Source organism: Balaenoptera borealis (assembly GCF_965194805.1).
Source record: "Balaenoptera borealis genome assembly, chromosome: 20".
Taxonomy (NCBI): Eukaryota; Metazoa; Chordata; class Mammalia; order Artiodactyla; family Balaenopteridae; genus Balaenoptera; species Balaenoptera borealis.
In genome coordinates this window covers 22,138,605-22,160,062 of record NC_138879.1, presented here as the reverse complement: position 1 = coordinate 22,160,062, position 21,458 = coordinate 22,138,605, and the positions used below count along the sequence as shown (strand labels likewise).

The following is a 21,458-nucleotide window of genomic DNA, read 5'->3' as shown; positions in this document are numbered from 1 at the left end:
AAATTCAACTGATTCCCAAATCCTGTATTGAGTATCTCATGAGCTTATCCTAATAACCTTAGGATAAGGTTTCTAAAGGTATTTTATAAAGCTAAAAGAAGCTGTACATGTCCGTGTGTATGGAGTGGTATTGACCCTTCCCAAAACTTTTTTTTTTGGGGGGCTTCCCTGGTGGCACAGTGGTTAAGAACCCGCCTGCCAATGCAGGGGGCACGGGTTTGAGCCCTGGTCCGGGAAGATCCCACATGCCATGGAGCAGCTAGGCCCGTGCGCCACAACTGCTGAGCCTGCGCTCTAGAGCCTGCGAGCCACAACTACTGAGCCCACGTGCTGCAACTACTGAAGCCCGCACGGCCTAGAGCCCGTGCTCCGCAACAAGAGAAGTCACCGCAATGAGAAGCCTGCACACCGCAACGAAGAGTAGCCCCCGCTCACCACAACTAGAGAAGGCCCGCGCGCAGCAACGAAGACCCAATACAACCAAATATAACTAATAAATTAATTAATTTTTTAAAAAAAACTTTTTTTTTTTATGGGCTTCCCTGGTGGCGCAGTGGTTGAGAATCTGCCTGCCAATGCAGGGGACACGGGTTCGAGCCCTGGTCTGGGAAGATCCCACATGCCGCGGAGCAACTGGGCCCGTGAGCCACAATTACTGAGCCTGCGCGTCTGGAGCCTGTGCTCTGCAGCAAGAGAGGCCGCTATGGTGAGAGGCCCGCGCACTGCGATGAAGAGTGGCCCCCACTTGCCACAACTGTAGAAAGCCCTCGCACAGAGACGAAGACCCAACACAGCCATAAGTAAATAAATAAATTAATTAAAAAAAAAAAAGATTAAAAAAAAAAAACTTTTTTAAAAAAAATAAACCTTTTATTTTAGTACAGTTTTAGATTTACAGAAAGATTGCTAAGATAGTACAGAGTTCATATATATACACATATACCTCATATACTTTGTGCCCATTTTCCCCTGCTGTTAACATTTTACATTAGTATGGCATATTTGTACTAATGAGCCAATATTGGTATATTAGTAGTAGTAGTAGTAGTAGTAGCATTTGGCCGCATCGAGAGGCATGTGGGATCTTAGTTCCCCAACCAGGGAACGAACCCGCACCCCCTGCATTGGAAGCGCAGAGTCTTAACCACGGGACTGCCAGGGAAGTCCCTTGATACATTATTATTAACTTTATTCAGATATCCGTAGTATTCCCCTAATGTCCTTTTTCTATTCCAGGATCCCATACAGGATATCACATTACATTTAGTTGTCATGGCTCCTTAGACTCTTCTTGACATTGAGCAAAAATTTAGTTAATGTTATAATTGTCATTAATTTTGAGTAATTAATACTTAATAAGTATTTCAATTATCATAAGTACCTATATATATTCTCTAGCTCAGTGGGGCCCTATGCTTATGTTTATTGTATATTTGTTTAATCTTTTAAAGCAAACCCTTTGACTTGTACATTTGTGTTTGGGACATTGTTAGATAAATTTATGACTTACTTGATATAAAAGCCTTCATTAGGAGCATGGATCCAAAATTTAACATTGTTCCTATAGGTAAGAAAGATTTGCTTTAAATGATCTGTTTCAGGGGAAACAAGGGACTGCTTGCTTCCTTTGCTAAAGAAAAAGGAAGAGTTTCATATATCTTCTTTGACCACCTTAATGCCCAACAAAAATATAGTCCTTCTTAACTCTTCTTTGAGGAAGGAGCTATCTAGTCTTCAAGGCAATTCCCTCCAAATCTCCATTGTCTTTGATCTTTTCCAGCTTCCCCTTTGTTTTCTGTATATTTGGTCCTCCTCCCCACCTCCTTAAAAAAAATCTTAATAAACAGTTTTAAAAAGCAAATCTTACTATACCATTCTCTTTCTTAAAGACCTCTACTAGCTGCATATAGCGTAAATCATAGATCAGAGAATAAATCCTGTGCTCTACAAAGCCAGCCTTATACTTTTCAGTGGAGGAGTCTCCACACTCCACCTTCACCTGGCTATGATCCAGCCCCCTTCCCCTGTGAAGTCTTGCTTGATACTCCTAGTCTATGCTCCCCCAGCTCTTCATTTACATCTCTGTTATGGCACTTAACCATATTGTAATTCACTGTTTAGCTATTTCCTTCTCCATAAGGCATATTCCTTAAGTCCAGGCACTCTCTCTTTATCTATGTGTCCTGTGCCAGAACACTTCCTAGTAGATGACAAAAAATTAGTGAATATTACGTGTTGGGTTAGAATAACATGTCCTTTTATGTAAATAAAGAGAGAAGAGGCTTGATGATTTTTTGAGAACTGATACATAAAAGAGGCAAGATGATTTTTTAACTGTTGTAAAGACTCGGTATTTCCACATCCTTGCCCTTGTCCCCTAATTTTTTCAGTCTTTTGAAGGTGATTTGTGGGATTCCCTGGTTGTCTAGTGGTTAGGACTCAGTGCTTTCATTGTGGTGGCCTGCGTTCAATCCCTGGTTGGGGAACTAAGATCCCACAAGCTTCGTGGTGTGGCCGGAAAAAAAAAAAAAGGTGATTTGCACTTTTCAAATTATGCCCTTGATGGGGTGTTTTTTGTAAAAGACTTTTTCCCAGACATTCTGTTAGACTCAACTTGTAGGTAAAAGTTTACTCTTATACCTAGATATAGCAAGTAGTCCAATAGCCTCTTGTCACAGGTAAGGAAGCTTTGTGCTAATAACGTCTTTAATTTTTTAGAACATTGTGCCCCCTTTATTAAAATGTATTATTAAAAACAGTAATACAGGGAGTTTTCTGTGTGTGTGCTTGAGGCAGGAGGGGTGCACTCCTGCTGCACTGGCTACAGGAGTTGGGGGGTGAGCTTGGCGGTGATGTGGTGCCCTCACATGACTGGGAGCTGCAGAGCAAAGCAGCCTTCATCCCTCCAGGGAAAGTGGAGCAGGTCTGTGGGTATAAGTGTTGCAGCAGTGCACTCGTGGCGAGAATCGGAGAAGCAAGAGACAGCAAGGATAGGCTTAGGAAAATGAAGAAATGGAGCAGCCCATGCAGAATGGAGAGGAAGACCCCCCTTTGGGAGGGGGCCACCAGCCAGCAGGAAATAATACACAGGGAAAGGCTCGCTGACTTGCCTGTAATTTCCAGTGGGCCATACCCAGTAGGCAGGTCAGTGATGGGATGGGTGGAAATGGAAATGTTAATGGAGGGGATGAGAGAAATCAGGAGAAAACTTAGGGAGCTGCAGTTGAGGAATTGTCTTTGTATACTTGTAGGGGAGCTCTCTAATCACCATGACCATCATGATGAATTTTGCCTTATGCCTTGACTCCTGCCATTTCCCTTGAGATTAATACTGTGATTCCCAGTGTTGTTTTCTTTTTCCTTGCATTTTCCTGATATGCCTTTACTGATCCGTTTGCTGTGAACTTTATGTAATTTCCATGTGTCAGGTGTTACCAGCTTCTAATTAGAGATTGCCTTGGCACCCAATCGAAGTTTCTGTCAACAGTACAGTTTCACCCATTCACCTGGAAAAATGTAAAGTTAATAAAGCAATTAAAAAGCTTTTAAAAAGCAAAAAAAACCAAAAAAAAAACCCCCAAAGGAAAACAGAACAAGTAGTACAAATGTAAAAGTGGATATTGTTTAAAAGTTCAGGGTACATTGTAACAAAGTAAAAAGTGAAAGAAAGTGCTGCATTCTCCATTTCATTTCTTAGAGGTAATCATTGTTATCAATTTTACAATTTTGTAGTCAGGTTTTAAAATGGACATACTGTTTTGAAGAAATGCTTTAGAAATTTTGACTACGGGTTTACTCAAGTTATTAACTTTTTTTGTTGCTACTTATAAAAAATATATAGGCTTTATTTTTTAGAGCAGTTTTAGATTCACAGCAAAGTTGAGCTCAAAGTTCAGAGTTCCCATATATCCATTCCCCCCTTCACATCAACTGTCATCAACAGTTCCCACCAGAGTGGTACATTTGTTACAAGAGGTGAACCAACATTGACACATGATTATCAACCAGGGTTGTAGTTTACATTAGGGTTCACTCTTGCTGTAGGTTCAGTGGTTTTGACAAATGTAGTATAATGACATGTATCCACCATTATAGTATCATACAGAATAGTTTCACTGTCCTAAAAATTTCCTATGCTCCATCTATTTATCCCTTCTTCCCCTTTAAGCCCCTGGCAACCACTGTTTTGTTTTGTTTTTTTGTTTGTTTTTTTAACTGTTTCCATAGTATAACTTTTTCCAGAATGTTACATATTTGGAGTCATAACAGTATATAACCTTTCAGGTTGGCGTCTCTCACTTAGTATTAATAATATGTATTCAAGATACCTCTGTGTCTTTTTGTGGCTTGATAGTTCATTTCTTTTTAGTGCTGAATAATATTCTATTGCATGGATGTACCACGGTTAATTTGTTCATCTATTCGACATCTTGGTTGTTTCCAAGTTCTTGCAATTATGAATAAAACTACTATAACTGTCATGTGCAGGATTTTGTTTGATATAAGTTTTAAACGCATTTGGATAAATACCAAGGGATGCAATTGCTGGATCATGTGGTAAGGCTATGTTTAGTTTTGTAAGAAACTGCCAAACTATCTTCCAGAGTATTATTTTGCTTTCCCACCAGCAGTGAATGAGAATTCCTGTTGCTCCCACATCCTTTCTAGCATTTGGTGTTTTCAGTGTCTTGGATGTTAGCCATTCTAATATGTAGTGGTATTTCATTTTAACTTGCAATTCCCTAACGAAATAAGATGTTGAGCATCTTTTCATATACTATTTGCTATATGTATATTTTCTTCGGTGAGGTATCAGTTTAGATATTTTGCTCAGTTTTTTTTTTTTTTTTTTAAGATTTATTGATTGATTGCTATGTTGGGTCTTCGTTTCTGTGCTAGGGCTTTCTCTAGTTGCGGCAAGCGGGGACCACTCTTCATCGCGGTGTGCAGGCCTCTCACTATCGTGGCCTCTCTTGTTGAGGAACACAGGCTCCAGACGCGCAGGCTCAGTAGTTGTGGCTCACAGGCCTAGTTGCTCCGTGGCATGTGGGATCTTCCCAGACCAGGGCTTGAACCCGTGTCCCCTGCATTAGCAGGCAGATTCTCAACCACTGCGCCACCAGGGAAACCCCTGCTCAGTTTTTAATTGAGTTGTTTTCTTATTGTTCGAGTTCTTCGTATATTTTGGATAATAGCCCTTTATCAGATGTGTTTTTTTTGCAAATTTTTCTCCTGATTTGTGCTTTGTCTTCTTATTCTCTTGACAGTGTCTTTCACAGAGCAGAAGTTACACATTTTAATAAAGTCCAAACTTATCAATTATTTCTTTTATGCATCATGCCTTTGGTGTAGTATCTAAAAAGTCAATACCAAACTCAGGGTCACCTAGATTATTGCTAGCTTTTACTTGATTTTCATGTCATCACGTTTATTTTGGTGGTAGATGAAAGATGTTTTATGCTTCACCACCAAGGATTATTGGCTTTGTGGTTAACATTTTGCTTTTGTGGAAATTGATGGTAATTATGTTTTTGTAGTAACAAATTTTAAATGTCAGCCTTTTTTTCCTATAGGGTACATTTAATTCAGTTTAAATCTGCAAATTCATGGAATTCTAGATCAAGAAACAACGTAAAAGAGTGTCTAGTTCGAATTCTTCATTTTATAAATGAGTACAGAATGGAGAGAACTATAACATGATTTGTATCAGATCAAACAGCAAATTAGTAATAAAAATAGGACTTAGAGTTGGTGATAACTGGTTTTAAAGAACTGAGGTGGGAGATGTATTGATAATTTTTCTTGTATGAAAAGTACTTTTTTTGTTGGTGGGTGTTTCTTATTCTTTGTGACTTGGTGTCATGGTTCCCAATATTTAAAAGGGTAAGTTTTTTTGTTTTTGTTTTTTTTTAAAATAAATTATTTATTTTGGGCTGCATTAGGTCTTCGTTGCTGCATACGGGCTTTCTCTAGTTGCGGTGAGCGGGGGCTACTCTTCGTTGCGGTGTGCGGGCCTCTCATTGAGGTGGCTTCTCTTGTTGTGGAGCACAGGCTCTAGGCACATGGGCTTCAGTAGTTGTGGCACGAGGGCTCAGTAGTTGTGGCTCACGGGCTCTAGAGCACAGGCTCAATAGTTGTGGCACACGGGCTTATTTACTCCGTGGCACGTGGGATCTTCCCGGGCCAGGGCTCGAATCCAAGTCCCCTGAGTTGGCAGGTGGATTCTCAACCACTGTGCCACCAGGTAAGCCCTAAAAGGGTAAGTTTTAAAACAGTAGAAACTGTAAACATTTTTCATGCTTTTAAAGTATTGCAGCGAATTGTGTGGTTTATTATGGCAAATCAAACAGATATTCATAAATGTTGAGCAGTGATCTCTGTCAGTTCCCTAAGTTAGTTATGGTTATTTGTAGAATATTTCTTTTCAGGCTGTTTAAAGTGAAGTGCTATCACTAAAGTCAGCAGATACTTAAATTAAAAAAAAAACTAAACTTTAGCTGTTTGTCAGATGTTTTTCTTCAGGTATACTTACCAGCTCCTGTCACATTTGCTTAACACTGCTTAATTCTTGTCCACATAAATAGTCTTACACAGTCTTTTTGATTTTTTTCCCCTTCCATTTAACTTCAAATTAACATATTTCTATATAGTTTTAAAACTTTTGTGATGACTCCCTAATTGTTGCATTAATAAAACAGTATTAAACTCTTCCCCTGTTAGACATTAGTTTCTACTTTTTAAAATATAAAAGAAGTGTTACAGTGAATATCATGTGCAATTTAAATTTGTAATAGCTGTGGAAAATGTGATACTCTTCTCCCAGTGTTCCCCCTCTTACCTTTTCCTTCTGGGAAAAAAGTCAGAAAGTAATGCAGCATAATACATAACTATATTTATTTATTTATTTATTTATTTAACATTTTTAAAAATTATTTTTTATTGGAGTATAGTTGCTTTACAATGTTGTGTTAGTGTCTGCTGTACAGCAAAATGAATCACCTATACGTACACATATATTCCCTCTTTCTTAGATTTCCCTTCCATGTAGGTCACCACCGAGCACTGAGTAGAGTTCCCTGCTCTACACAGGAGGCTCTCATCAGTTGTCTACTTTATACATAGTATCAGTAGTGTATATACTTCAGTCCCGATCTCCCAGTTCCTCCCACCACCCCCTTCCCCCTTGGTATCCATAAGTTTGTTTTCTACGTCTGTGTTATAACTATATGTATTTTTGAATCAACACCATTTAAAATACATTTCTAGGGAGATATTTTAAAATCTATTTTAAAGTGGTATTGATTCAAAAATACATATAGCTTTCATTTTACATATTCAGAGGTAAACACAAAATGATTATGATTTCTATTAGGGTATGAGTATTAGAGTATTTAAGTATAAAATTCAAAAGAGGTCTCCGCCCACGGCCCGCCGCCTCCATCTTGAATTGAGCTGTCTCACGTGGCACTTCTGCTCGTGGTGTGAGGTGTTGGCACAGCCACATTACATGAAGAACTCTGGTCTGAAAGGCGGGGTGAAAGCCTTTGCACGAAGCACCATATGAGCAAGTAAAACTAGACTGTGCACAAAGGAAAAAAGGTGATGGATTCAAGATCAAGACTAACTCTGATGGAGACTGAAAGTCACAACAAAGTTAAAGAAAAACATGCTTCTGAAGATAGTTGCAGACCTTAACCCCAGGATACAAGGAGGTTGGTCAAAAAAGATCTTGCACAAATTGAAACCAACCACAGGGGATTAACCAAGATGGCGGAGTAGAAGGACATGCTCTCACTCCCTCTTGCGAGAGCACCAGAATCACAACTGGCTGCTGGACAGTCATCGACAGGAAGACACTGGACTTCACCAAGGAGGATACCCCACGTCCAAAGACAGAGGAGAAGCCACAGTGAGACGGTAGGAGGGGCGCAATCAGAGTAAAATCAAATCCCATAACTGCTGGGTGGATGACTCACAGACTGGCGAACACTTATACCACAGAAGTCCACCCACTGGAGTGAAGGTTCTGAGCCCCACATCAGGCTTCCCAACCTGGGGGTCTGGCAACGGGAGGAGGAATTCCTAGAGAATCAGACTTTGAAGCCTAGTGGGAATTGATTGCAGGACTTCGACAGGACTGGGGGAAACAGAGACCCCACTATTGGAGGGCGCACACGGAATAGTGTGTGCATCGGGACCCGGGGGAAGGAGCAGTGACCCTGGGGGAGACTGAACCAGACCTACCTGCTAGTGTTGGAGGGTCTCCTGCAGAGGCGGGGGCTGGCTCTGTTTCACCGTGGGGAGAAGGACAGTGGCAGCGGAGGTTCTGGGAAGTACTCCTTGGCATGAGCCCTCCCAGAGTCTGCCATTAACCCCACCAAAGAGCCCAGGTAGGCTCCAGTGTTGGGTTGCCTCAGGCAAAACAACCAACAGGGAGGGAACCCAGCCCCACCCATCAACAGTCAAGTGGATTAAAGTTTTATGGAGCTCTGACCGCCACAGCAACAGTCAGCTCTACCCACCAACAGAGCCTCCCATAAGCCTCTTAGATAGCCTCAACCACCAGAGGGCAGACAGCAGAAGCAAGAAAAACTACAATCCTGCAGCCTGTGGAACAAAAACCACATTTACAGAAAGATAGACAGGATGAAAAGGCAGAGGGCTATATACCAGATGAAGGAACAAGAAAAAACCCCAGAAAAACAACTCAGTGAAGTGGAGATAGGCAACCTTCCAGAAAAAGAATTCAGAATAATGATAGTGAAGATGATCCAGGACCTCGGAATAAGAATGGAGGCAAAGATTGAGAAGTTGCAAGAAATGATTAACGAAGACCTAGAAGAATTAAAGAATAAACAAACAGAGATGACCGATAAAATAACTGAAATGAAAACTACACTAGAAGGAATCAATAGCAGAATAACTGGGGCAGAAGAACGGATAAGTGACCTGGAAGACACAATGGTGGAATTCACTGCTGCGGAACAGACTAAAGAAAAAAGAATGAAAAGAAATGAAGACAGCCTAAGAGACCTCTGGGACGATATTAAATGCAACAACATTCGCATTATAGGGGTCCCAGAAGGAGAAGAGAGAGAGAAAGGACCAGAGAAAATATTTGAAGAGATTATAGTCAAAAACTTCCCTAACATGGGAAAGGAAATAGCCACCCAAGTCCAGGAAGCACGGAGAGTCCCATACAGGATAAACCCAAGGAGAAACACGCTGAGACACATAGTAATCAAAGTGGCAAAAATTAAAGACAAAGAAAAATTATTGAAAGCAGCAAGGGAAAAACGACAAATAACATACAAGGGAACTCCCATAAGGTTAACAGCTGATTTCTCAGCAGAAACTCTACAAGCCAGAAGGGAGTGGCATGATATACTTAAGGTGATGAAAGGGAAGAACCTACAACCAAGATTACTCTACCCGGCAAGGATCTCATTTAGATTGGATGGAGAAATCAAAAGCTTTACAGACAAGCAAAAGCTAAGAGAATTCAACACCACCAAACCAGCTCTACAACAAATGCTAAAGGAATTTCTCTAAGTGGGAAACACAAGAGAAGAAAAGGACCTACAAAAACAAACCCAAAACAATTAAGAAAATGGTCATAGGAACATACATATCGATAATTACCTTATACGTGAATGGATTAAATGCTCCAACCAAAAGATGCAGGCTTGCTGAATGGATACAAAAACAAGACCCGTGTATATGCTGTCTACAAGAGACCCACTTCAGACCTAGGGACACATACAGACTGAAAGTGAGGGGATGGAGAAAGATATTCCATGCAAATGGAAATCAAAAGAAAGCTGGAGTAGCTATACTCATATCAGATAAAATAGACTTTAAAATAAAGAATGTTACAAGAGACAGACAAGGAAGGACACTACATAACGATCAAGGGATCAATCCAAGAAAAAGATATAACAATTATAAACATATATGCACCCAACATAGGAGCACCTCAATACATAAGGCAACTGCTAACAGCTATAAAAGAGGAAATCGACAGTAACACAATAATAGAGGGGGACTTTAACACCTCACTTACACCAATGGACAGATCATCCAAAATAAAAATAAATAAGGAAACAGAAGCTTTAAATGACACAGTAGACCAGATAGATTCAATTGATATTTATAGGACATTCCATCCAAAAACAGCAGACTACACTTTCTTCTTAAGTGCGCACGGAACATTCTCCAGGATAGATGACATCTTGGGTCACAAATCAAGCCTCAGTAAATTTAAGAAAATTGAAATCATATCAAGCATCTTTTCTGACCACAACGCTATGAGATTAGAAATGAATTACAGGGAAAAAAACGTAAAAAACACAAACACATGGAGGCTAAACAATACGTTACTAAATAACCAAGAGATCACTGAAGAAATCAAAGAGGAAATCAAAAAATACCTAGAGACAAATGACAATGAAAACACGACGACCCAAAACCTATGGGATGCAGCAAAAGCAGTTCTAAGAGGGAAGTTTATAGCTATACAAGCCTACCTAAAGAAACAAGAAAAATATCAAGTAAACAATCTAACCTTACACCTAAAGGAACTAGAGAAAGAAGAACAAACAAAACCCAAAGTTAGCAGAAGGAAAGAAATCATAAAGGTCAGAGCGGAAATAAATGAAATAGAAACAAAGAAAACAATAGCAAAGATCAATAAAACTAAAAGCTGGTTCTTTGAGAAGATAAACAAAATTGATAAGCCATTAGCCAGACTCATCAAGAGAAAGAGGGAGAGGACTCAAATCAATAAAATTAGAAATGAAAAAGGAGAAGTTAACAACAGACACCACAGGAATACAAAACATCCTAAGACACTACTACAAGCAACTCTATGCCAATAAAATGGACAACCTGGAAGAAATGGACAAATTCTTAGAAAGGTATAACCTTCCAAGACTGAACCAGGAAGAAACAGAAAATATGAACAGACCAATCACAAGTAATGAAATTGAAACTGTGATTAAAAATCTTCCAACAAACAAAAGTCCAGGACCAGATGGCTTCACAGGTGAATTCTATCAAACATTTAGAGAAGAGCTAACACCCATCCTTCTCAAACTCTTCCAAAAAATTGCAGAGGAAGGAACACTCCCAAACTCATTTTATGAGGCCACCATCACCCTGATACCAAAAGCAGACAAAGACATTACAAAAAAAGAAAATTACAGACCAATATCACTGATGAATATAGATGTAAAAATCCTCAACAAAATACTAGCAAACAGAATCCAACAACACATTAAAAGGATCATACACCACAATCAAGTGGGATTTATCCCAGGGATGCAAGGATTCTTCAATATACGCAAATCAATCAACGTGATACAGCATATTAACAAATTGAAGAAGAAAAACCATATGATCATCTCAATAGATGCAGAAAAAGCTTTTGACAAAATTCAACACCCATTTATGATAAAAACTCTCCAGAAAGTGGGCATAGAGGGAACCTACCTCAACATAATAAAGGCCATATATGACAAACCCACAGGAAACATCATTCTCAACGGTGAAAAACAAAGCATTTCCTCTAAGATCAGGAACGAGACAAGGATGTCCACTCTCACCACTATTATTCAACATAGTTCTGGAAGTCCTAGCCATGGCAATCAGAGAAGAAAAAGAAAAAAAAAGGAATCCAAATTGGAAAAGAAGAAGTAAAACCGTCACTGTTTGCAGATGACATGATACTATACATAGAGAATCCTAAAACTGCCTCCAGAAAACTGCTAGAGCTAGTTAATGAATATGGTAAAGTTGCAGGATACAAAATAAATGCACAGAAATCTCTTGCATTCCTATACACTAATGATGAAAAATCTGAAAGAGAAATTATGGAAAGACTTCCATTTACCATTGCAACAAAAAGAATAAAATACCTAGGAATAAACCTGCCTAGGGAGACAAAAGACCTGTATGCAGAAAACTATAAGACACTGATGAAAGAAATTAAAGATGATACCAACAGATGGAGAGATATACCATGTTCTTGGATTGGAAGAATCAACATTGTGAAAATGACTATACTACCCAAAGCAATCTATAGATTCAATGCAATCCCTATCAAATTACCAATGGCATTTTTTACGGAGCTAGAACAAATGACCTTAAAATTTGTATGGAGACACAAAAGACCCCGAATAGCCAAAGCAGTCTTGAGGGAAAAAAACGGAGCTGGAGGAATCAGACTCCCTGACTTCAGACTATACTACAAAGCTACAGTAATCAAGACAATATGGTACTGGCACAAAAACAGAAACATAAATCAGTGGAACAGGATAGAAAGCCCAGAGATAAACCCACACACGTATGGTCAACTAATCTATGACAAAGGAGGCAAAGATATACAATGGAGAAAAGACAGTCTCTTCAATAAGTGGTGCTGGCAAAACTGGACAGCTACATGTAAAAGGATGAAATTAGAATACTCCCTAACACCATACACAAAAATAAACTCAAAATGGATTCGAGACCTAAATGTAAGACCGGACAGTACAAAACTCTTAGTGGAAAACATAGGAAGAACACTCTTTGACATCAATCACAGCAAGATCTTTTTTGATCCACCTCCTAGAGTAATGGAAATAAAAACAAAAATAAACAAATGGGACCTAATGAAACTTCAAAGCTTTTGCACAGCAAAGGAAACCATAAACAAGACGAAAAGACAACCCTCAGAATGGGAGAAAATATTTGCAAACGAATCAACGGACAAAGGATTAATCTCCAAAATATATAAACAGCTCATTCAGCTCAATATTAAAGAAACAAACACCCCAATCCAAAAATGGGCAGAAGACCTAAATAGACATTTCTCCAAAGAAGACATACAGATGGCCAAGAAGCATATGAAAAGATGCTCAACATCACTAATTATTAGAGAAATGCAAATCAAAACTACAATGAGGTATCACCTCACACCGGTTAGAATGGGCATCATCAGAAAATCTACAAACAACAAATGCTGGAGAGGATGTGGAGAAAAGGGAGCCCTCTTGCACTGTTGGTGGGAATGTAAATGGATACAGCCACTATGGAGAACAGTATGGAGGTTCCTTAAAAAACTAAAAATAGAATTACCATATGACCCAGCAATCCCACTACTGGGTATATACCCAGAGAAAACCGTAATTCAAAAAGACACATGCACCCGAATGTTCATTGCAGCAGTATTTACAATAGCCATGTCATGGAAGCAACCTAAATGCCCATCAACAGATGAATGGATAAAGAAGAGGTGGTACATATATACAATGGAATATTACTCAGCCATAAAAAGGAATGAAACTGAGTCATTTGTTGAGACGTGGATGGATCTAGAGACTGTCATACAGAGTGAAGTAAGTCAGAAAGAGAAAAACAAATATCGTATATTAACGCATATATGTGGAACCTAGAAAAATGGTACAGATGAGCCGGTTTGCAGGGCAGAAGTTGAGACACAGATGTAGAGAACAGACATATGGACACCAAGGGGGGAAAACTGCGGTGGGGTGGGGATGATGGTGTGCTGAATTGGGCGATTGAGATTCACATGTATACACTGATGTGTATAAAATTGATGACTAATAAGAACCTGCAGTATAAAAAACAAACAAACAAAACAACTAATACTAAACTTTCATTGGGTTATCTGTATGGAAATATGTTAATATAAATGTTTCAGACATTACATGAAATTTCTAAAAATCTTATATGTTCTGGTATAATGTTATAAGTCATAATCCTAGTTATTACTTTAAAATGTATGTCTCAGAAATAACTAATTTTCTTGTCAACTGCATTATTATGAACTTTCATCAAATCTTTAACCGTGGTCATTTTTAAGTCTTTTGTCATTTACAGACAGTTCTGGGTGTACTCTGATGCTTTTGCAAATATGTTCCTATATAAAAAGGTTTCATCTTCAAGAAATTCATGGAAAAGACTGACAAGTACAGGTTTCTGGTAACTGACTGTACTGCTGAACTGAATGAATAAGCATTTTCAGAACTCTAATGAAAAACTGATGAACTGATAAAAGTGCTAACAAAAGATCAAGATGAAAAAAAAAATTAACTACATGGGACCGAGTGAACTGATGAGGATGAGTATAATTTTTGTGACTTTCTGTTTGAATTAAGAAAAAAAAAAAATCCCACAAGGACTCAGAGGCAAAGAATATACAAATCAATTTTCACTGCAAAGTAAAGGAGCTGTTACAGTGGAGGATTACTGGACTGAATGTCAATATTATGACATAGTATGAGTGTGTTTCATGTTTGGTAATTGCAATCATTGTTGCTTTTGTTGTCATCCATGTACAATGCTTGGTGTCAGTCTATTTATATCTTGTAAAAATAAAATACAGTGTGTGTGTGAAAAAATAAATAAATAAAATAAAATAAAATACAGTGTGTGTGTGTGAAAAAAAATTCAAAAGAAAAAAAACATATGCAGTTAAAAACGGGGCCTCCGTCTCATCTCTTGTCTCTTAGACACTTAGGTTTCTGAGTTAACCTCTAGAATCAGCCTCGTATGTATTCTAGAGCTGTCTATGCGTGTTTTTTACTTTGTTTTATTTAATTTTAAAAACTATCATAGAGTAATATTGATTTTTATTTTAACACATGTATAGATGCAAGTGACTACCACTATTGTGTGTTTACAGAGTAGGATTTAAGGTTTTTTAATGCTTAAAAAATATTTTTTTAAAGGGTGGAAATGTAGAAATACTGGCTTTTCCCACCCTTTTTCAGTTTTTTAAAAAAATGAAAGTATAATTATGATATAGTGAAATTCACCCATTTTATTTATTTATTTATTTATTTATTTATTTAAAATGGAAGAATAGTTAATTTACAGTGTTGTTAGTTTCAGGTGTACAGCAAAGTGATTCAGTTATACATATAAATATTCTTTTTCAGATTCTTTTCCATTATAGGTGAAATTTACCCATTTTAAATGTGTATAGTTTGTGTTTTAACAAAATGTATCACAGGGGACTTCCCTTGTGGTCCAGTGGGTAAGACTTCACCTTCCAATGCAGGGGGCCCAGGTTCAATCCCTGGTTGGGGAACTAGATCCCACATGCATGCCGCAACTAAGAGTTCATATGCCGCATCTAAGAAGTCCCGTGCGGCAACTAAGACCTGGCGCAGCCAAAATAAATAAATAAATAGCTAAATAAATAAATAAATATTTTTTAAAAATGTATCACAGTGTAGCCACCACCACAGTCAGTCTACAGCCCCTGTCAACCACCAGTTTTCTTTTCTCTAATTTTGCTTTTTCCACATGCTATATAAACAGAATGACACAACTTCTTCAGTATGGTTTCTTTCACTTAGCCTAATGTGTTTGAAATTCATACATGTTGTTGCTTATATGAGTAGTTTGTTCCTTTATATTGCTGAAAAATAGTCCATTGTACGGGTGAACCATAGTTTTTAAATCCATTTCCCAGTTGAGGGACATTTAAGTAGTTTCCAGACATTCACAGGCAGGTTTTGTGTGAACGTTGGTTTTTCCTTTCACTTGTGTAAATACCTAGGGACAGTATTGGTGGGTTATTTGGTAAGTGTATGTTTAAGTTTATAAGAAACTGCCAAACTGTTTTCTAAAGTGGCTGTACCATTTTACATTCCCACCAGCAATCTATGAGAGTTTCTGTGCAATTTCATCAGCACTTGATATTGTTGGTTTTTTTTTTAAGCTATTTTAATAGGTGCATAGTGGTATCACCTTGTGATTTTAGTTTGTATTCCCCTAATGATTAATGATGTTGAGTGCTTGTCATCTATATATATTCTTTGGTGAAATGTCTGTTTAAATCTTTGCCTACTGTAAAACTGAGTTTTCTTATTACTGTGTTTTGAGAGTTCTTTATGTATTTTGGATACAGGTCTTTTGAGATTTGTGAATATTTTCTCCCAGTCCAGGTTTTCAATTTTTTCATTTATAGATTGTGCTTTTTTGGGGTTGTATCTTAAGAAATCTTTGTCTCGCCCAAGGTCACCAAGATTTTCTCCTGTATATTTCTTCTAGAAATTGTATAATTTTAGGTTTTACATTTAGGTCTGTGATACATTTTTAGTTATATTTTTATTATGGTGTGCGGTATGGATTGAGGCTCATTTTTTTGCATATGAGTACCTAGTTCTAGCACCATATATTGTAAATACTTATTTCTCTGTTTTTGAACCTTTGTCGAAGATCAATTAATCATAAATATTGTACATCAACTGTACTTCAAAAAAACATAAATGTATGGGTCTTTTTCTGGACTCAAACTGTATTATTAATGCTCTTTTGTATTGTGTAGATAGATGCAGAATGATTTGAAAACTTAGCTGTGTTTAGAATCTCGTATTTATGGACAGTAATTTGTAGGGAATTCTCTGGCGGTCCAGTGCTTAAGACTTCGTGCTTTCACTGCCGCCCCGGGTTCAATCCCTGGTCGGGGAACTAAGATCCCACATCCCGTGCGGTTCGGCCACCGAAAAAAAGAAGATTTTGCTAATGATTCGTGATCTGTTTGGAAAAACTCGAGTTATTTCTCGTGTACTAAGGATGAACTGGAATGGGTTTTCCCAGATGCCATTTTCTTTTTTGTAGAATTACTTGGTAGTTCACTAATAATATCTAAGTGTTTGTGCTTTTATTATATCATTTTTGATAGTGATAAATTTGGGAGCAGTTCTCTTTTGATTTGAAACACGGTTGTCCTAAGTTAAATACTTTAAAGATTTAATTATTTTAAAAATAGTACCCAATTATTGTTGGCAGTTTGAGATTATTCTTTTATAATTAGATCATATCAAGCCATAGAATGAAAGAGAATTATGAGATTTGGCTGGACATTGGTGTTCTATAATACTGTGAGGTTTGAGTTAATCTAATTATCTGGATGTTTATTATTTAGGAATTTAGCTGTACTTTGCAATTAATACCTTTTAAGTAACTGTTAAACCTTTAAATGTTGGAATAGCAGTTAAAATGCCAAGAGGCAGGTGTTATTTTAAAGAGATCGTTGGACAAAATATTGAAGATTAAGACAGACTTTCAAGATTGATAGCTATTTTTTCACATTTTAGTATTTGTTGATGATTGCTTTTTCTCATTCTTGGAAGGGATACCTGCTCTTTCTCATTCTTGGAAGGGATACCTGCTCTTAAATCCTATTCCATTTTTAAGATTAGCTTTTTGTCTTTGGAAACCCCACTCCTGTCCTATTATTCCTTTCTTTTTTTGAATAGACTCTACCACACAGTTTTATTATTTTTAATGTGGTAAAATACACATAACATAAAAATTTTCATTTTAATAAAGTGCACAGTTCAGTGGCATTAAATACATTAACAATGTTGTACGACCATTATCACCACTGTCTAGTTGCAGAACTTTTTCTTCACTACAAGACCACCTTTCTTGTCCTTAGGGACTTCACATTCTGGTGAGGGAAACAAGTAACCTAATGTTTATGATACGGTGTGGCAAACTGTATGTTAGAGCTTGCTATCATTAAGCTTTATTCTTTCAATTGAAATTTTACTTTGAAAAAGCAAAGTTATTTTTGGTTAGGTTAACATTCAAGTTGTCATACCACTCCACACTTGAATTAAATTTAGGCTAGACTGAAGTCTTTAGTCTTTTGACTTAGGTCAGTTCAGAACTCACAAATCCTCACGCCCTCTACTTTGTAACACGAAGGAAACCGGAAAATTGATACTCTGATTTAAAGCCAAATTATGGGCTCTTCCTTTCTCATGGAGCAGAGAAAACCAGGATTAGAGAGAATTTCCTAGTTGTCTGCACCTGTCCTCAATTGAGCTGTTTTGACTTATTCTGGTTGCAGTGACAGCTTGCTTGATTGTGGTCAAATATGGCATTATACAGGCATGCTTATCTCTTTTGGCAGATCATTAGAGGAATAGCTGTCTTTGGGATACTGTGTCAAGAGATTGTGTTTCTGAATTCCTTGAAACTTTGGAGTTAGAACTTGATGATTTAAAGTTGAATGTTTTAGCAGTTTTAGTTAAAAGCAATGTTGTCAACATTGAACAGTATTGTAATACAGATTTTATTTGCATTCTACTGTTAGGGTTTATCTTCTGTAGCACAAGATTGTTTAGGAAAAGTAAAACACAATACAGCCCTTTGTTTTTAAGATTCTGCAGTCTTCCTAATAGTCAGTCTACGAAAGAGTTGATAGCCCAAATGGTTGATGTTTTAGTTAGCAATTTCAATGTTCATCATAGGAAGACGAGTTCACATTACTAGATCTAGACTTCTGATTGTTTTTATAAATTTAAGAAAGTCTGAATTTGTGGCATAGTTTGATTGTTTATGGAAAAAGAATGAAAAGTTAAAATAACCCCTAGTTTGATTAGTTTTACTAATAATTTTGGCATTTATGCTTTCGGAAAAAATAACTGTAGTCTTGTTTTTTCAGGGTAATCACTTTGATCAGTATGAAGAAGGACATTTGGAAATTGAACAAGCGTCACTTGACAAGCCTATAGAATCGGTAAGATCAGTGCTTAATTTTGGGTCACAGATAGGTAGTGTTCGTGTGACACTTGATGTGAATGAAGTTAAACTTATTAATAACTTATAGTACAGTTTAGAGGTCTTGCATGCCCTACAGTAATCAAGTAGAGTTTGGGTTGTAATCTAATATTTAATATGTTGGGAAATCAGTGAAAAATCTAGAAACAATTTAGAATTTCGATGGAAAAATATCATTTTTGGCCCATACTGATATCCTGTTAAAGATAGCAAGTTGAAGTTTAGTGTTTTTGTAAATTGAATAAAGGAGTAAAATGTATTTTGATCCTTTAAAAAGCTTCACCTTTCCTGGGCAACACAATCATGTGTGAAATGTTCCATTAGGAACAGTTAAGGACTAATATGTTTTATTTACCAGACTCTTGTGAAACATGGTAATTTTGGTTTCTGTGGCTTGAGATGTCTGGTTTTTGTCAAAAGTTGGTTGTATCTTTTCACACAACTTAATTTTAAATATTGATGCGCGAAGCAACAGAACAAGGAGATTTATTTTCCTGACTCTTAATTTTTGAACATTATTTTTATTTTGAAAAGCCCTTTATTTTCAGATTACACAGCCCATTGTTAAAATGTCTAAACTTGTCAGTATTGTCAGTATTTAATATTTGCGCTTAAGTGTACGTATTTAATAAGGGTTTCAGGAAGTTATTGGTTAACTTGAATGAAAAATCATCAAAGAGAGAATCTCTATAGCAGTCAAGACTTCCCCCTTCTCCCTTTAAGAAACACTAGCTTCTCCTCCCTCAGGAAAATAAGGCAATTTAGAGAGCAGATATTTTAACTTTAGCTTTTATTTTCATAACTGTACCATAGTAAAGGATCCACATATATTTATGTTCCTAATTAGGTTGGTGTTGTGTGTGTTTGTGTGTGTGTTTAGATGTTTACAGAAATTTACACAACTTGGGGTGTTCGACATTTTTCTTCCACAGCAGTTGGCCCATATTAGCTAAGCAGCCATGATCTGGTTTGTATTGCACGGTCTGCCTTTTTTTAATTTCTTCTCTAGGGTTTCTTTCTCCCCCACCTCCCCTTCTTATTTCTGTTCTTCTGGTCCAGTGAACACTGCATATAGTACCTCTGTCTTAATGTGCTGGCATGATGCTAGACTTAGGCATGGCAGTAATTGATGACGCATGTGATAATGCTGCAGAGGGAGAATTCACACCTGATGTGCTGAAAGCCCAGTCTTGTTTTGACTTAAGGATAAAATGCCAAGCCCACTTTGCTAAGTTAAAAATCACAGAGGTTGTTGCCTTGTTCTGTATCATCTTGGGAATTATCACAAGGTAGAGTTTTACCATAAAATCTGTAGGCTAGCTAGGTCAATACCTTGTACTTGAAAAATAATTTAATTTTTCCATTTTATTTAAATGTTTCTTTGGGTCAAAGTTTAAGAACAGATAGCTGTCAGAAGAAAGGCCCAAGTATCATATTCTACAAGGTACATGGTTGGTCAATATTATACAAGCTATAATTCTGTGGGTACTCTGACTCAACAGTAGCAGGAAATTTAGCTAGACTGAGTTTGCAGCCTAGTAGTCATTATTATTATACTCAAGCAAGTTTTTTTAAAAGCAGTAAATTAAATGATATTTAACGTTTTTAAAGCCTTCTTTTAGGGCTACATTTAAAGATTTTTGGAAAAGTCATTCCTTTGGCATGTGGGACTAGTGCTCTTTTTCCTCTCACACTGTCCAGGAATTTTTCCAGCACATGTCATAGGGAGAACACTATCAGAATTCAGTCCGACTGAGTAATCTCAACAAGTAGGAGTGGAATTGATATATGCCTTATTTATTAAATGGTTATTATCTTCTCCACTAAAAATAGCAAATGGTATATAGTACTCAGACTGGATATTTATTTTTTTATGAATAATTATATGTTCAGAGATGTATATTAATAAATTATACTTACAATAAAAATTTACTCCCAAAACACATTAAAATATGCTTTATTGTGATGTGGTAGTTTAGGTAGTAGCGGGGAGGAGCTTCATAGCCGACATGGTGTTAGATAGAAGTGGGACAAAAAGAGAGGGATTTTATTTCTGTTACCAAATCATTTGGGGATAAATTTAAAGTTTTAAAAGAAAGTCCTAAAATGATTGGCATCAAAATAGATAGTGTAGTAACCCCAAGTGCCCTATCACCTTAGGAATGCTCACCAAGTAAGTGTATATTAGTTATATGTCTGGCTGGCTGGCTATCTTGTTGAGCTGTTGAGCTATCTTGTTCTTAGGGGGAAATGGCGTTGCTTCTAACACACAGAAAGAGTCTCTGCTGAATTAAAATCTTTCTCTGCAGCAATATCTATTGAGAGGTGCTGACTGTTTTGCTACAGCATGCAACTCAAAAGTGGCTGGAAATATGCAGCTTTGGGAGTCTACAGATCATTGCAGGAGCTAAAGGTCTAGTCATTTTTTTTTCTAACAAAGGTAATCTGCAGCAGCTGGTAACCGAGGAAGTCTCTGCACAGGTTTGTGCCAAGAATATGCCCTTGTGAAGGGTTATTGTGAGTATAGGATTAAGGTCCTTTTGTTTTGTAATAGGGTAAATTTGTTGCGAACCGGCAAGATGGGAAATGAGATACAAAGATGTGATAATGCATTATGCTTTTGGTAAACTTCTGAAGCTTAACTTTGTTCCTTAGATGATATAGGTGTTTCAGTTTCAATCAGGAAATGTTTAAAACACATCAAAATCCAGCATTTGTAAAGTATTTCATAATCTTTGTTATAAAGTTTTATTTTCCCTTCTTTACTTCAGCCAACCAGATATCTTTCAGGGAAATTTCTGGTCAAGAATAAAACACTGTTCTAAGAAAATTTTTAAAGAATTGCCAGACAACATGATTATCTGAATTAAAGG

At 37.2% G+C, this 21,458-nt stretch overlaps 2 protein-coding genes and 1 pseudogene across 12 annotated transcripts in view; 2 read left to right on the top strand and 1 right to left on the bottom strand.

Moving 5' to 3' along the window:
• GRN (granulin precursor) overlaps window positions 1-21,458 on the bottom strand; it is a 257,459-nt gene that overhangs the window by 121,047 nt on the left and 114,954 nt on the right. The window lies entirely within an intron of this gene.
• Window positions 1-21,458, top strand: part of GPATCH8 (G-patch domain containing 8) — a 113,766-nt gene that overhangs the window by 15,024 nt on the left and 77,284 nt on the right. For 9 of the 10 annotated variants that reach the window (XM_082374368.1, XM_082374362.1, XM_082374366.1 and 6 more), the window contains one exon: window positions 18,470-18,544. In XM_082374368.1, the coding sequence (XP_082230494.1) occupies window positions 18,470-18,544 (75 nt within the window). Of the gene's footprint in view, window positions 1-18,469; window positions 18,545-19,517; window positions 19,553-21,458 lie in introns of all 10 variants that reach the window. The other variant, XM_082374370.1, reaches the window with a different exon arrangement.
• Window positions 536-11,812, top strand: LOC309619319 (protein BEX3 pseudogene; annotated as a pseudogene). The gene has a single exon. The product of its transcript is annotated as a protein BEX3 pseudogene (transcript).